General features: G+C 41.6%; 1 protein-coding gene across 1 annotated transcript; it reads right to left on the minus strand.

Moving 5' to 3' along the window:
• Window positions 1-2,603: 2,603 nt before the first annotated feature.
• On the minus strand, window positions 2,604-15,328 carry LOC128741679 (segmentation polarity homeobox protein engrailed). The gene is made up of 3 exons (XM_053837640.1): window positions 14,083-15,328; window positions 2,958-3,058; window positions 2,604-2,852 (listed from the first exon to the last, which is right to left on the minus strand). The coding sequence occupies exons 1-3, from the start codon at window positions 15,326-15,328 to the stop codon at window positions 2,604-2,606; spliced, it is 1,596 nt and encodes a 531-aa protein (XP_053693615.1).
• Between the last annotated feature and the right edge of the window lie 1,399 nt (window positions 15,329-16,727).

Genomic DNA, 16,727 nt, shown 5'->3' on the forward strand with positions numbered 1-16,727 from the left:
CCCAAATTTTCAAGAGAAATACCCAATACGTAATTTTCTACAGCGTTTTTTTCGAGCGGATTGGGAATGGGCAGCCTAAGATCGACAGTACTAGAGGACCTTATTACGTTCGGCGCAGAATCGATAACAAACCGCCGTCATCAAAGTAAGTAAATATCGAAGTCAACGATTGTGTGATGGTTCCAAATCTGGTGAACATGGCGGGTGGCATAAAACTACCTAACGGACTCCGGCCGACTATCTTTGTGAAGTATGACGTTTCTTGGTTTCAGTACGTATGGCTTCCGGTTTTATATCTTCTGTATGAACCATAACATTTTCAAACGTTTGAAAATATTAATCTGTCTCGTCTAGCGAGGTTCGTCCTGCGTTAGGCACGGATCTAGTAAATGCGGAGTAGTAAATGCGAGTAGGTATTAACAAGACTTCACAAAACATTTTGTCGTGATATTTACAGTCAGGTAGAGGAGCAAAGAGGTTTTGAGACGGCGAAAAAAATGGAGAATATACAAACAATTTTCGATGATGCGATTACTCTAGAAAAAGTGAGATCTTGTGAGGACAGCATTGTGATACAAGAGATTTTGGATGGTATTGGAGTTGGTTCTTACTGGATTTGGTTTCATTAAGAGTGTGATATTCATGGGAATATTTAATCAAGTTCATTCATTTAAATATCACATGAGTGTAGTTTATTACGCTCTCTCTTTCTATCGGTTTTTGCATTATTCTTGCTCTAATATAATAGGTTTTGTTCTCTTTTTCTATAGGTAATCAGTTAGCTTTCTACAATCTTAACTGCTATACGAATAATAATATTAATACATAATATAATCTAATAATAATCTTAAGCACACTACAGTAGAATGAGAAACGGTTTCTTCCGCCGGTGGCAATTCTGGATAGATTCAAAAAGATAACTCGGACGGTACGCTTTGGAGTTGCCCTTTCCCGTTTCTCGGTTCATACACGACGTCAATCTACACACGGGTTTAAATACGGGGAACGAACGGCTTCTGCACGGGGATTCCGAACCGAATTGGACCGGTCGACCGACCGACCCAGGGAAGCATAATTAGGCATAATTTAGATTAGATAGCTAGTTTGTATGGCGCACTAACCGAATCGTTACAATAGTGGTGCAAAAAAAAAGAGACGGACGCTACCACTCCAACTCCTACGAGCAAAGCTGATTTGTTGATGATGACGCTCGGACGGATCGCCTGCCGGATACTTTTCAGCGGAAACTGGTTAGCAAATAAACGCGCGCTCGCTCACTCGCTCGCACAGAAGCAGCTTTGATGACTAATTATCGACGTCGGATCGGTCGGTCGGTCTTTCCGCGTGGGAATCATGCACATGCGCGCGGCCTCCGGCTTGTTTTGTTTGACCAAACGGTAATCTACTTTTTGTTTGTTTGTTTGTTTGTGTGGTTTGCTCTAATCCAATGCAGTTAATCTCAATTAATTTTTAGTAGCTATTTTTTACATACAACAACTCGCTATTTACAGGCATTCATTCATTCATTCGGCTGTGGTTTTTTCCGCCCCTGTAGCCTTTCTCTAGTTGGACGTTTGCTATTTTAAACTGAACAAAGTTCTACCGATGCTGGAAGAAAATAATTTACATGTTTTCTACGAGCACGCGAAACACGCTATTCACAACTTCAACTTGGGTGAGAACTAGCCTATCACTTCTATCTAGGTTTATATTGCTATTCGGTTTCAGTTGATTACAATCACGCTTGTTTTTTTTTACTGCGAGATCCGAGATCAGCCGCCATGAGGGGAATTTATTTTATTGCACCACCCTAACCGGCTGAGCTCAGTTCCTTCGGACGAATATACAAAATATGCTCTACTTTCAGCTCTTTAAATCGCCAACAGGATCGATCCGTGCGTGAGAAAGTCTGTGCCTTGGTGCTCGGTTTTCCTCGGCTGTTGTTGGTGCTAAAGAGCCTTTTAAAATTCAATATTTACATTTACAGAAATTTCTCATACGGCCTCGCTGCAGAGCACTGACAGAGCCGGACTTTGTTTGTTTTACCAGAACGAGTAACAGTTTTTCTCCTTCTCCTTCTGGCTCCCCCACGCGTCGACGAGGGGCATTAATTCAATTATTTAAATGTAATTGTACTGGGTCTTGTTGCTTTTCTGTTGTTGTTTCTGTTCGTTATCCCGCCGCTAGGTCCCGGTAAGCCTCGCCTGCTTTTTTTCCCTTCACTACTCTGCTCTAACTGACAGCTTCAATCCCGAACTGCGAGGTTATGCTGAACGTCACTCGAGAGTGATGCAGCAACAAAATGGTACATCGGCCACTGTCTGCTGGAGATCAATAATTCAAAAGCCCTTCGCTAAAACGCAACTGACAGCTCGGCGCGACTTGAGCCCGTGCTGCGCTTGGGTGGAAGCTATGGACCAGGAGGGGACGGCATACGCAGGAATCTCATTATGGATTCTTTTGTTTACATCAACGAGGACGCCTAATTAATGGCGCGGACTCTGCAGCAGTTGACGGACGTCGAACCGAGCGTCAATTGCGCTGTAAACTTGGTTCGATGATTTGCATGTTGACATAACCTCGCTTCACTGTGCTGCAGCACTCTACGGGATTTGACCGTTCATGCGCATTTCCAGCTCTTCCTCCTCCTTGGTCAGCGGTACCGTAGAATGGTTGTACAGCCCCTGTGCCATCAGCTGCAGGGCCAGGGGGTTCTTTTCCGAGGAAGTTTTCTTAATTTTGGCTCGCTTGTTTTGGAACCAAATTTTGATTTGCGACTCGTTGAGGTTCAGCTCGGCACTGAGCGCTTGACGTCGTTTTTCCGTCAGGTAACGATTTTCGTTGAATTCGTTCTGAAAATTGAAAGAGAAGCACAATATTTGCTGTTAGGTTGATTGATCCGATTGTGGGTGGGGTTTCTTTTAGTGTGTAAACAGGGTTGAAATCGCGGTGCTTACCTTCAGTCTTTGCAGCTGGGCAGTGGTAAAAGCTGTCCGGGGACGTTTTTCCTCACTTTCGCCTTTCTCTTTGGGAGGCTTTGTCCGACGGTAGCGGGGACCTGCACGGGAAACGAAAAGAATAAAAAGAATTAATAAAAATGTCACCCAGGGAAGTTTGTATAGGTACTCTGGTCGGTAACAAGGTGCGATAGCGTTGTGAATGAGTGAGAAAAACGACGATTCAGCGAAATGGGACGAAAAAAAAAACGAAACTGGTTGCGGTCGCCTGCATAAACATAAATAATAATTAAATGCTTGTTATCTAATTCAATTAAGTCACATTTGAGATAGCGCACGATTTTTTCGGAACGATAATTTATCGTCACGTTTACCCGATGAGGCAACAAATTCGAAGACTTCTCCACTACCATCATTGCAACCGGGTTGTGATCATCGTAAAATCACCCCGCGGGATGCGTATAAATAAGGGCTGCACAAGAGCATGATTAGCCTACACATTGGGTGATCCAAACTGTACCCCACCTGTCAAGCTGCGCCATCATAATTCGTCATGGAACACGCAGGGTTTGCTTCCGTCGTCGTCGTCGTCGTCGTGCCGAGAGTGGTGGTAATTAACCACGATTTACGGACGAAGAACTCTAATTATCGCTAGCGCTTATGACAAGAACGTGATTTTCGCACATTCCACCTGCGCTCTTTCCTTTTTTGACAGTTACCGTGCACGGTTTCAAAAGCCCGCCGCCGTGGGGTGCTTCTCTTCGGCGATAATTATTTGTAGGAAAATATGCTCGTTTATTGCTGTACTCTTCCCAGCTAGGTTAGGAAGCGGAAATAATCTAAATCACCTTCGTATGATAATTTTGAAAGAATTTTGAAGGCCCCGTTGAGGGGCCACAGACAGCTAATTTAAATTAATAAAAATAAATAATCACTCTAATTAATAGAGAAGGAAATAATCATTCTCTCTAGTCGCTATGGCGGCCGGGTTCGTGGTCAAACAAATAACTTTTTTTAATTAAAATATTAGTTCGATAATTAATTCACCCCCGAGTCTACACCTTACCCAGTTTACATGGTAAATGCAGCAGAACTTTTTGTTTTATTGACTTCTGCTGGCTCTTACTATACACACAGGCTTCAACTACTGCCGAGTTTACGAGTTATGAATATTTATTAGAATTACACGTCAGCTCACAATAAGCAACGTGATAATTTGACATTTTAATACGTTTTAAGCGGCGGGTAAGCGGGACGACCGAAGTCGGCACCGAAGCTGTCGAAAGTTTGGAATTTTTACAACACAATAGTCTGCCTGCCTGCTCTACCAGGTGAGTCCGATCTGCCAACATCGAATTAACAGACAGATCGACCCACTAACTTACAAATCGATAGCAAACATTGGTCAACGAGCCCAATCCCAAACAATTGAAACGGAAAAACTGCCGATTGCGTGATACATAATTAGCCTCGGGGCAGCTTGTTGCCGGCGGGCTTTATCATCGACACGCCCCTTCTCTTAGGGGTTTTTACAATGGAAAACAAACTTTTGTGCGGCCTTATTTGCAAGTCTCGAAGCAAGTACAAACCAGCCAGCCAGCCAGCCATTGCGGGTTGGGCCGTTCATGCAAATCTAATGAAGTCATAAGCGAAGGACGCCATCTGTTAGCGGCATTCGCAATTTATGCAAATGTCAACCCTGATGGCTACGGAAAACAATTATGTCATTCCAAGCTAGCTAAAATAGCTAGAGTCGTTTCACTGGTGACGTAATTCTGAGTGAAAAGCCACACAAATAGTTCGATGATGATCGAGCAAATCTGCAAACAACTCAATCAACATTGTGATAATCGTTGGACGTTGGATTATCGCCTTCGTTGGTAGCACCGATCGATCTGTCATCGGCAAGTAAGGCTCTGCCGATCATCGCGATAGCCATGTGGCTACCGTAAGCGGCCATATTAGTCAAAGCAGATAACCTCAATCGGTGCGGTAGCCCCCCCGTAGCCCACCAGGCTACTGTTGCGTGCGTATGTTCTCGATTTGGATCCAAGTAACCATATACTCGAGCCAGTACGTAATTGTTGTTGCTCGATCTTTATGGTTCACGGGTATGTGCGGGACGTGCCGGTATGTTTCCTTCGCCGTGTTTTTGCCGTTGTTGTGGTCTACTCTCCGCTACACTGTCAAACGCCGGAATGGCTATCGGGGCTGTAACTGGCCAGTTACAATTTGTTTCAGCTTGATTGGTCCTAAATGGGTGCTGGAAAAGGGCACGATCCGCATGAATGCGGTGCACCTTCACTCAATGGTTCGGATTCAAGATTACATAACCGAACCGAGATGGATAGTTTGTTTATGGACCCTCATGTAATCTAGATGAGTACTGATTTACGAGATATTTATTGGGTAAGTTAAGCTAATTTTCCTGACCGTAAATCTGATGGTAACTCGATAATGAGTCCACTTTGTATTTCCATCTCACGCGGAAACAACATAGATCATCTTCCAATTAATTTCGGTCGTTCTCTCTATTTCGGTTGTGTTTGTTTATTTGTTTTTACTTTGATCCACTTTGAACTGCTGACAGAGTCAAACGAAATTCGTCGGTTTTCAACGCCAGACTGATCAAAGTGAGCTAGGGGAAAACATTCCCCGTGTTCGTCTCCGTCGCAGACGGACAACAACAACAACAACGACGACGAGTGACACTTCAAGGGGCCCATAAAAAGCGACTGTTCTCGGCGGAGAACAGATGTCAGCTGGAAGTCCCTCCAAATCGGAATTAATATGTTCGATGATAGGTTGTTGCTGCCGGTTATGTTGCTTACTACGAGTTTGATAGAGAACATTTTCGAAATCGGGAAGCTGATCGGTACGATAAAAGAGAGGGATTTTTATGGCGGGTGATGATCGATTTATGCGGCCGGGAAATGATCACACCAATTAACGCATCTCGTGGAAATTGGAACTTGTTAGAAGTTAGAACCCAGAGCTGGTGCGGCACAGTAAATCAGGGAAGCGTGTCGAACAAATGTATTTCCACCGGGTGCTTTTTGTTCTAACAAATTTGTGGTTCTGCTCGGTGGGGTCGAGAACCGGGACGAAAGACACGAAGCGAGATTTTTAATTGTGGAAAGAAAGAACGGAGAGGATCCATAAAGTCGCCCGCCGCTAGTTCTGGCCGGCTTAATGTGCCGTAACGCACGATACTGGGTGGGTGGGTTAATAAATTTTAATTATTCCGTAATAAAAGAGTAATTCTGAGCAGAATAACGCGCCGTTAATGGGGCAGCGATTGAAATATCAGCCGTCTTTATGGGGCGAATGGACGGACGAACGGACGGACTGCGAGCCGGCTGTGGCTAAGCCCTTTTGCTCTAGGCAGCTTATCTAGATCAGTGCCAGCGGAAGGTTCACTGCAGGGCACACAATTTATGTTCGACTGTATTATCAATACGATATTAATTAAGTTCGATTTCTGCACACGGGGAAAACGGCACTGGTGGCGCGAGCGGTGCATGAAATAAATGGAAAGCACACGAACCTAAATGGAGCGATTTCCAGTGGACATTGTAGCCGCGATGGAGGCTCTCTTATCTGGCGACTGGCAGTCAATTCCGCTGCGGCGACTTGCCCCACGTTGGCGCTGGAGGAGGCTGGCTGGAGACTGTTTAAATAAATTTATTTATTTCTCCAATTAAACGGCTATTCATTTCACTTCATCGTTGTCGCCGCGCGGTATGGCAACGCAACGGTTCGCGGGAACGGGAAAATTGATTTTATCTATCGCGATTGGCTCGTTGGTTTGGTGAAGAAGGGGGGCAACGAGGATGCAGTGGGGGGGGGGGGCTTGCCCCGTTTGAATCGATTACACTATGGGCTGACTGCGGGTTTCGAAGCTCGAGGAGGTTTCATACGGAACAGATAACGATCGCTGGCGATGTTTTTTGCTTCAATTTTTTTGCGCGTGGCTGACCATTACTTTTTCTATCAAGAGGTAACCACCGATGGATGGAGTAAAAGTTTTGCCAATCGCTGAATGCGATGGATTAAGCTGCAATTAACTAATGTTGGTCGATTAGAAATTGTGATTTCAATGTATTTTTGTACATTTTCTTGTTCTGATGCAATGAAATATTTATTTTTGGTAGCCAATATGAAACGATGCGCACTCGGTGAAACGAAAGTAGCTCCTAAATGTTACTATTTTTGATACTAATTTAACCACTCCGTACGAGATCATTGCTTGGATTTGTTTCACCGGCGATTTTGAGGAGCATTTACGTTTATACTGAACAGTTCGTAATAACAGTGTTAAAGTATAAACTGTACAACCCTAGCTAAAAGACGCACGCAACTCTTGTTATTTGACAGTTGTTTGTTTTGGCTGGAACCTGATTCTTTACTTTCGATTCCGCGGTCAATAACCGATTAGTGCTTGTTATATTCTAGGAAATAGCAGAAAGTAAGGTACAGTATGGCGCAAGCCTCTCTAGGAAAGTGTGGACTGTGGAAGTATGTGTGTAGTGGATGCTTCTTGCAAATAATTTGTTTCTCCAGAGCACGATACATGCAGTATTCGAATAATCACAAGCAGTTACAAATCCACGTGAAGTTGGAGCTTCCGGTTACCACACGTCGGTGAGCACCATTTTCAACAGTGCTGGAGTTCACATCAGCATAAGTTGAATCACTTCAATTTCGCGCAGAAACACATTTCCTGGACATGAATGGCGATGGATGGGAAAAAATCTGAGCATTCCGGATGAAACAAATTGGAACTATGATGGATTTGTTTAGTGAAAAGATCCGGATACTCTGTAGACATTATTGTGTAGCTTTCTTTTTGCTGTCGAAGAGAATTTCTGTGCGTACGTAAATGTCAACAAAGATCATGTAGTTAACGCAGGAAAATTTGTACAAACGCGGTAAGTTTTGAATGGATTCTGGGACAATATTTTCTAACAAAATAGTATTGCAATCCATAGCAGTTTCAGTCTCCTACAAAGAAAAATCTGTATTTCAGTGCTGATCAAAATGCAAAAAAAGTGTGTATTTCGAAGTTGCTGATAGAAATAGACCACGTAAGTTCTGAAATTCGTCTAAAGAAACTGCTTAAATTGTAAATCCGTAACGTAAATTTCGACGAATACGTAAGACAAGCATCGTAAGTATCAAAAATTGGTCTAAAAACTGCGTAAATTCCGAAATTCGCGTTTAAAACTGCGTAAATTCTGAAATTTGCATAAGAACCTTGTGAATTCCAAAACTCGCGTAACTCACACCACCATTACCTCGTCAAGTCACAATTATAAAGTATGCGTAAAAAAATTGCTTTAATTTCGAAAAAAAACTGCGGAAATTCCGAAACGCGTGTAGAAAAATTCCATTGATAAGTTCTGCGTACCTGCGTAAATTTTGAAGTTTGAGTCTATTCTAATATCATAAGAATCTGCGTAAAAGCCATGCAAATTTTGAAGTAAATGTGTAAACTCCGATGTATAAGTAAAAACCCTCGTAAAATTCTAAATTTGTGTGAAAAAAATTAGTACATCCAGAAATTTTCCTCAGACACTGCGTTAATTCTAAAATTTGCGTCAAAAAAGTCATGGAGATTGCGAAACTCGCATAAAAACCGTGCAAATGCCTAAATTCGTGTCACAAAAACGCCTTGTAAATTCCAAAATTTGTGTGAAACCCCGTAAAAAACTCGTAATTTGTGTAAAAAAGCCACGCACATTCCAAAATTCGTGTGAAAAGAGCGCGTAAATTTGGAAATTTGCCCTAAAAAAATCGTAAGTTGTGAAATTCGCGTTAACAACAATATAAATTCCTGTAATTCATAGAAAATGGAACTTTTATACGAGAAGCGGCAGTGTACGTTACGTAAAAAATGAATAAATTTCGATATTACTGCGAAAAATCTGAAGTTTGTGTCTCAAGCCCGCATAAAATAGGTAATTCGTGTGAAAAAACCCGCGTAAAATGTGAAAATCGTTCAAAAAACTGCGTCAATTCCATAATTTGTGTCAAAAAATTGTGAATTCTAAATTTGTGCGTTACAAAAAAACACGTAGGTTTCGAAAATCACGAGAAAAATCGTATAAATTCCACAACTTGCGTAAAGAACCTTCGAATTCGTATCAAAAGACCGCATATTTTTTGAAATTCGCCCAAAAGGACTACGTAAATTCCGAAACCAATATTAAAAAAATCGTGTAACTTTCGAAATGCGCGTAAAACCCGCGTTAATGTTAAAACTCATCTGAAAAAAAAACAAAGTAATTTTCAAAATTTGAGTAAACATTCGCCAAAAATCGGGTAAATTATGAAATTCCTGTCGAAAAAACATGTAAATAGCGAACATACCATGTAAAATTCGCGTAAAAATCTACATAAGTATCGTAAATTTATTCAAAGATCACATGAAATTCACCTAAATTACACTATTTGCCTCCAAAATCGTATAAATTTCGTAGCGTAAACTTCAAAGTTAGAAAAAACACACGTGACCTTCGCAAATCACTTGAAAAATCGAGTAAATTCTAAAAAACGCGTACAAAACCACGTAAATATCAAAATTTGCCTGAAAAATACATGAGTTCCCATATTCGCCATAAAAAGTCACGTAAATTTAGATGCTTTCGTAAAAAATCGCGAAAATTTCGAAATTCGCATAAAAACCCGTATAAATTCCACAACTTGCGTGAGCAAGTCTCGCAAATTCCGAAATTCAAGTTGTAAAAAGACCGCGTAAATTTTGAAATTTGCCACAAAAAATTCCGAAATTTCCGCCTTAAATTTTAAAAGTCGCGGTGGTAGAAACAAAAAGCAGTGATACAAAAACTAATATCGTCGTATAGGAAATGTGTGATGCGAATACGGGAAATTATAGAATTGGGAGAATAAAATAAAACTATGTATTAGACTACCTAATGCAACGGGCGGCAGTAGTTTAGTGTGTAAAACATTCAGGTACCAACCGAAAGAGCGTGGGTGCGAGACCCCCCCCACCTACCATTGCATAACCCGATAAATTTTTCAGTTCATCTAATTAATCATTCTTTGCATCAAACACTGTCTCCCTTTCTAAAACATGTAAATTATGAAAAACTCGCTTAAAATTCGCGTAAGAAAACTGCAACTGCATACCGAAGATCACTTAAATTCGCTTAAATTCCAAAGTTTGGCTAAAAAGCTGCGCTACATTCCTGTAATTTACGTTTCAAAAATACGTTGGATCCGACGTTCAAGTAAGAAAACACGTGAACTTCGAAATCCGCCTGAAAACCCTGCGTAGATTCCAAAATTCACGAGATACAAAACGACGTAAATTTCAGAATTTGCCAGAAACAATTGCGTAAATTTTAAAATACGCGTGAAATCAAGTCTCACGTAAATTTCGGAATGCGCGTGAAGTAAAGTGAAAGTCAAGTGAAGTTCGAAATTTACGTAAGAACCGCGTAAACTTCGAAATTCGGGTGAAAATCTATGTCAATTTAGAAGTACGTAATGAAAAAATTGCGAGGAATCCAAAATTTGCTTAAAAGCAGCATAATTTCTCTTCAAAAAGTCACGCTTCGCTTGATAAAACAGCATAAATTCCAAAATTTACAGAAAAATAGTCGCAAAAAAGTGGCATTAGTGTTATTGCCTAATGGTAGAGTAGCAAACTTTTACGCAAATATTGTAAATATATAATTGAAATATTATAAGAATAAAACATTAAAAATAGCATATCTGCTCGTCTGTGTCATAAATAACTTGCTGTTTGAAAAAAACTTTGCAGCCAGCAGAAATAATTAAACATAGTTTTATTTCAGATGGTATAAACTGTTATAATACACAGAATGTTACATAAGATTTATATAGGAACTTAATAAACGCTGTATAAACTGTCTACGGAGTCAACGTAAGTAACCATATAATATAGTTTTAGTAGCTCTTAATCAAATCTTTGGTTTTCAAACTGATTTACACTTGCCACTCCCCTGGTAACGAATAAGCACTAACATAAGCAGTGAATCAACCATTAATTGGCACTTCTGACAGTATATATCTCTCTATATTGACCATTCGACTGCATAGCTGTAAATTGACATCCATAATTCTATTCAAATGCTTCTCGTCAGCAATCAGCTGTCAATAAGCATTGTCAGCATAATGTTCAATCGCAATCAATTCGAACAATCATGGATCATGTAGAGTGAAAAGAATTCTCGTGCCATAGTCGAAACACCATTCTGCCTTCTGAAAAGGTTACCGTTTGGAGCGCTTTATGGACCAAATCATAGGTCTGTTTTTCTTCAAAACTCCCAATCGTTTAGGCTTCGTACATAAATTACGTAACGCTTAGAGGGGAGGGAGGGGGGTCGAGCTTGCGTTACTTTTTGTTACATAGGGGGGAGGGGGAGTCATGAGAATAGTTACGTAACAAAATTATACCAAAAAGGCAGTTGCCAAACGAGGATAGGATGTGTTGGAGGTGGAAAACAGTGAATCTGTTTATACTGATGAAAATTCTGGTACAAAATTATGGTTTGTAGCTGAATGAGATAATCCTATTAAATTTCCAGTTACATATTACGGTTCAAGATCATTTCAGCGTAACATGGGCCGATGGCCGATTGTGGTTTTTAATATGAAGCTGAGTGAAGTTGAGTACCAGGGAGTGGGGAGGGGGGGAGGTTTGGTTAACGTTACGTAATTTAATGGGGGGGTTGTGCCAAGCGTTACTTAATGTTACATAGGGGAGGGAGGGGGTCCAAAAACCGGAATTTTTGCGTTACGTAATTTGTGTACCACGCCTTATTAGCAACTCTGGCGTTTTATACTGCAAGTTGCTGTAGATCCGCCTTTTGGCTATATAGCTGTTGCAAATTAGTTTCTTGTCGGTAACCAGCTGTCAATAACCATTATCAGCACTATAGGGTTAGTAGTAAAGTAGTCGCATAGTTTGCTAAAATAGTATTTATTGGCTTATTGGTTTGTATTTAAATTGCATTGGTAATGCTAATTGGTTAGTTGGGTAAAGTCGCCAAACCATACCAATTGCTGGTGACCGCTAAAGATCGCCAGTTCATTGTACCCCAATCGAAAGCCATGGGTTCAACAAGACGGTGCAACATGCCAAACCGCGCGTGCCGCTTTTAATTTGTTGAAAAAAATGTTTAACGAACGAATAGTTCCACGTATTGAACCTATGAATTGGCTGGATATTTTCGGGGCTACGCCGATAAGCCACAGACAATTGGCACCTGGGAAGACAATGTTTGCCACGTTGTCACTGATGTGCGGTCTGTGTTGAATAGCTACGAAAACTGATCGTAAATTGGACTTTCCGAGTGGACTTTTTCCGAAACACTAGTGGCAGCAATATATCGAAAATGATATAGAAACAAAAATGGCGCAAAAATGATCTTTCGAGCAAAACCAATTGCATAAACATCAATTAAGTATTTTTTATTTCCATTTAAAAAGCACTCTCTGCATGCTTCAGTGTCATGTTTTGTTTTGTACACTTTGTGATAAAACTATTTCCCACACGTAAAGCAATTTAAATCCACTTTAAATACCACTTACTTAATACTTGTCACGCTGTTTATGCGCTTTTACTATTTTATTCCAGTTTTTGTATTATGAAGAGGTGCTTTTTATTACAGCTAGTTAGAAAACTGTTTCCCAGCTACGAACTGAACTGAACGCACATTCATGTACTATTTACAGAAACAATTTTAAATTTATTGCTTATTTGCAAACAATTTATTTTAGTCACACTGCTTTTGTGCCATTATTCATTTACAAGCCATAATTTGTAAAATTAAATTGTCTTAAATTCAGACATGTTACTAGTTTAATTACCAACTGCTTTATAACTGCTTTATAACCATTGCACTGCAGTCAAGCGAGCTCAAACTATTCTATAAACTGCTGAACTGGTTCTCTCGCTTATATCTACTGCTTTTTTCCGACAACATCAGCTTGAATTTTGTTTTGCTTTTCAAATTATGGCTAAATTCAGACTATCAAACTTTTATTTTTAACCCATCTGGAATGAACCTGTCAGAATCACGTGTTATTTTAGAGTGGGAAATTATGTAACTTTATAAACAGTATGAAATTTAGATTATGCAAAGCAAAAGCACAAATCAGATTTACTACACCCAGATAATTGCAGGATCATATTAGCTTAATGCCTCCCAGTTGGTTTCGAGGTATGATGCTGGCCTAGTAAGCTAGTCGTCGTATGTTCGAATCTCGGTTGGGAGAGCCTGTTAGAGTCAATAGGATCGTAGTAACTGGCCCTGCAATTGTCCTGTACTCTAATAGCTGGCTGCGAAGTCTGTCGTATAAAAACAGAAGGTCAAGCTTCGATAACGGAATGTAGCACCTAGGCTTTGCTTTGCTTTATTAGCTTAATGCATAGCAAAAATTGGGTACTTCATTTTTGTGGAACAATATTATGTAAAATGTGGTTACAATTTTACTATAAATGAACTTAACCAAACGTAAAAATATTTTTACAATTACTATACAGTAATTGGTAGTCACAAAACTAAAACACAAAAGAACTAAAATTTTTTACGTAACTTTCGTATTGAGAAATAGTTTTGCTTAGAAAATATTAATTAAAATTTCACTAGCTGGAAACATATTTGATTTTAAGTTGAAACAACTTTGACTCAGATGATCAATGATAACATTGATGTTTTCGTCTACTTTTTATGATCAAGATATTTTATCAATTGTAATGACATTTTTTAGTTCATTCACCCTTTAGTCTTTGAATTCATTTGAGATTAACTGTACTGTCCTGAAATAGTATTATTCTGTTCAATAATCTATTAAAAGAGAAAAGAATACTTGTGCCAATATTAAATATAGAGTAAAATATGCCATGTGAAATAATTATTTCTTTAAAAAAATTTCTTGAGCAATTTTGAAAAAAATCTTATCAAAGTTGAACAGCAAGTTATTAACGAATGACACTTGTTCTTTGACTCAAATAATTACCAGGACAAAAATAAACTACACGTCAAACCGCATCCTACCGTCACACTCACAACGCAAATCAGTTTTTGTTGTCCCCCCCCCCCAAAAAAAACAAGAAAATCAAACTCACCCGAGCTAGGTCGGTCACTGTACCGGGTACAGTACACCCAGGCCGGCCACAGATTGCCTCCGCTGTCGCCATCCTTGCTGCTACCGGTTTCCGAGCGAGCATCATCGGACGAGGCTCCATCGTTATGATGGCTTCCATTAACCATAGAATTACCATTGCCGTGAGCAGCGTTGTTACTGTTACCACCATTGTTACCGCTTCCATCGGTCGAGTGACCATTACTGCCGGAGCCACCATTTCCGGGCAAACTCGAGGCAACCGTTGCCGTCGGTTTCGGAATGGGCCGCGGGCTAAGTTTGGGACTATTGCTAGCGTTGCTGCGTGCGTCCAGGGCGGTTCCGTTTAGGCCACCACTGGAGGATAGTGCACTTCCGGAGGAAGCCACGTGTTGTCCGATTTGTGAGACCGTTTTACACAGCGATCCTAGCGGGGGCATCGAGTGCGGGTGAAGCGATGCTGCAGCGGCCGCGGCTTTCGCTTGGTTTTCTAGCAGTTTGGCTTGGAACTTACGATGGCTGTTGATGATTTCTTCGTGCAGCTTAGGGTAACTGGTGTGACTGAAGCCGTTCAGCAGCGGCGACCGGGGGTCTATGCTAGGGATGGTTTTCGTGCTGAAGTCGTACAATGTCGGAATTCGGGGGTGGTAGTGGTTATTGTTGAACATCAACATACTGGCAGCGGCAGCCGCTGCTGCAGCTTGAGGCTCATAACAGCTCGAGTCCTGAGACTCGCTATCAGTATGATAAGGGTTGTGATTACTGCTACCATTGCTGGAACATAAGCGGGGGGATTTGCTAATGTCATACGGCCGAAATAAGCTGTCCCTTCGATCCAAAGAGCGCTGCTGCTGAAGACCCGGATGATGGAGGTGCATTATCGGTCCATTGGGGCTGTTTGAATCGGAACTGCATGGAGGACTTGCCATGGGACTCACTGTATGGTGGATAGGAACAGCGGGTGCGGAGGGTACTTTTCCAAAACTCTCGCTCAAAATGTTGGAAATCGAAAAGGAGATGCCCGCTTGTTGCGTTGGTTGCGGTGGAATGGGATCCATCACTTCCTGCTTGATGTGAATCGGGGAGATCGGTACAAGTGGCGACATCTCGTCGCCAGTAGGTGAGATGCGAGCTCCTCCTGTGGTGGTCAACATCGTTGCGGTAGCAGAATTCACTGGACTTTGGCTGTGATGATGGTGGTGTGGCGGACTGGGTGCACTTTGAGGACTGCAACGATCTTCCAATGCCATACTGGCAAGTGTGGAAATATTGTCACAATTGTTTATCACTTCACTGCAAACTATCAATCACTGTTTGCCCGTTTTGTTGTTTTTATCACTTATTAGATCTTGATTCAACTATTCTTCTTCTAATCAAGCGTCACTGGAACTTGTCATCCATAACTCACTTGACACGGAACTCGAGGGCTCGAAACTCGTGCGTCCACGGAGAACGACTGCGACGAAGTAACGAAGGGTACGCAATGTCCGAGAAAAATCACTGCGATCCGTGGCGGTCAGTCAAAAACAAACACACGAAGCTGAGCTCTTATTCCTGAGAGGGTTCGGCAGGCTTAGTCACACAATTAACGACGAACGAAGAAAAGAACGTACACACGAAAGATGATCCGATCTTGATCCGAGCGAGAGAGCTATCCTCTATTATAAATTGTGATGTGACATAGTCAAATGTCACCTGTGATCTGAGCCTCTGTGACTGACAGCTGAGTGAGAGCTCAACCAAACTGACTGGTTTATTTTTTGCTGCTGCCGCTTCTCCTTGTATCTCTATTAAGGTGTACTCTTTCTTGCTCTTTCTCAAGCGAACTCATAGCATCGATTCTCTTCCACCCCCAGGGCATCAAAGCGGGCAGTTTCGTTTACTCAACGCACACAAGCAGACCAGCCTTCGCAAGCCTTTGTCAGAATGCGACCCTCCTATGCCAGTTGCCCACGAGCAAGCGAGATAGAGCGCAAATAAATATATCAACACAAACATGTGCGCCCTAATTGATCCACAGCGGTGTGCGTGCGGTCTCCCGCACAGTAGGCGTGGCGTTCCATTCGCTCGCGGAAACACGCCCGCTCGAACGCAATATAATGAAGCAATCGGCGAGAATTAACTTGTACCGAGCCATGCCAACACACATACTTCCTTTGTTGGGAAAAGATACCTTCGACTACGTCTCGCTGCCCGCTTCACGCCATTGCGGTTAGCGGCCGTGTGTGTGCGGTTTAATTCCCTTTTTCCTCCGTCGTCGACGATTCTCTTGCTATCGGTTGCGGTGGTATGCGGTCGTCGCACATTCATACAACTTTATTATTCAATCGATGCTTGCTTTTCTGTTTGCCTCTCACCGCCTGCTGAAAGCGCGATCGGTTGCGCGAAACCCCACCCCCAAGCGGCCGACGGGCTGAGAGCATACGATCCTGCCTGAGCCCGACGGTCGACCACCCATGTTGAAGACGGGTGCGGCGGTTTGCACTACACCGTAGTACTCTCTAGTGTCTTGTGCTGCCCATCGAATAAATCGAGATGTTATTTTTATAATTGTATAATTTCGAAATTAACTACTTAATGTAAATATATGTATGTGTGGTAACGCTTGCTTCTCCTTTCCCCATCCACTCGCGACTCTCGTTAAAGTTA

This window comes from Sabethes cyaneus, chromosome 3 (assembly GCF_943734655.1).
Source record: "Sabethes cyaneus chromosome 3, idSabCyanKW18_F2, whole genome shotgun sequence".
In the NCBI taxonomy this organism is placed as follows: Eukaryota; Metazoa; Arthropoda; class Insecta; order Diptera; family Culicidae; genus Sabethes; species Sabethes cyaneus.

Bases quoted from the DNA above. Each gene is read 5' to 3' on its own strand.
- LOC128741679 (XM_053837640.1), bottom strand. From the start codon at position 15,328: ATGGCATTGGAAGATCGTTGCAGTCCTCAAAGTGCACCCAGTCCGCCA. The intron at 3,059-14,082 runs GTGAGTTTGATT...TTTCCCGTGCAG, and splicing joins CAGTGACCGACCTAGCTCGG to GTCCCCGCTACCGTCGGACA. The intron at 2,853-2,957 runs GTAAGCACCGCG...TTCAATTTTCAG, and splicing joins CCCAGCTGCAAAGACTGAAG to AACGAATTCAACGAAAATCG.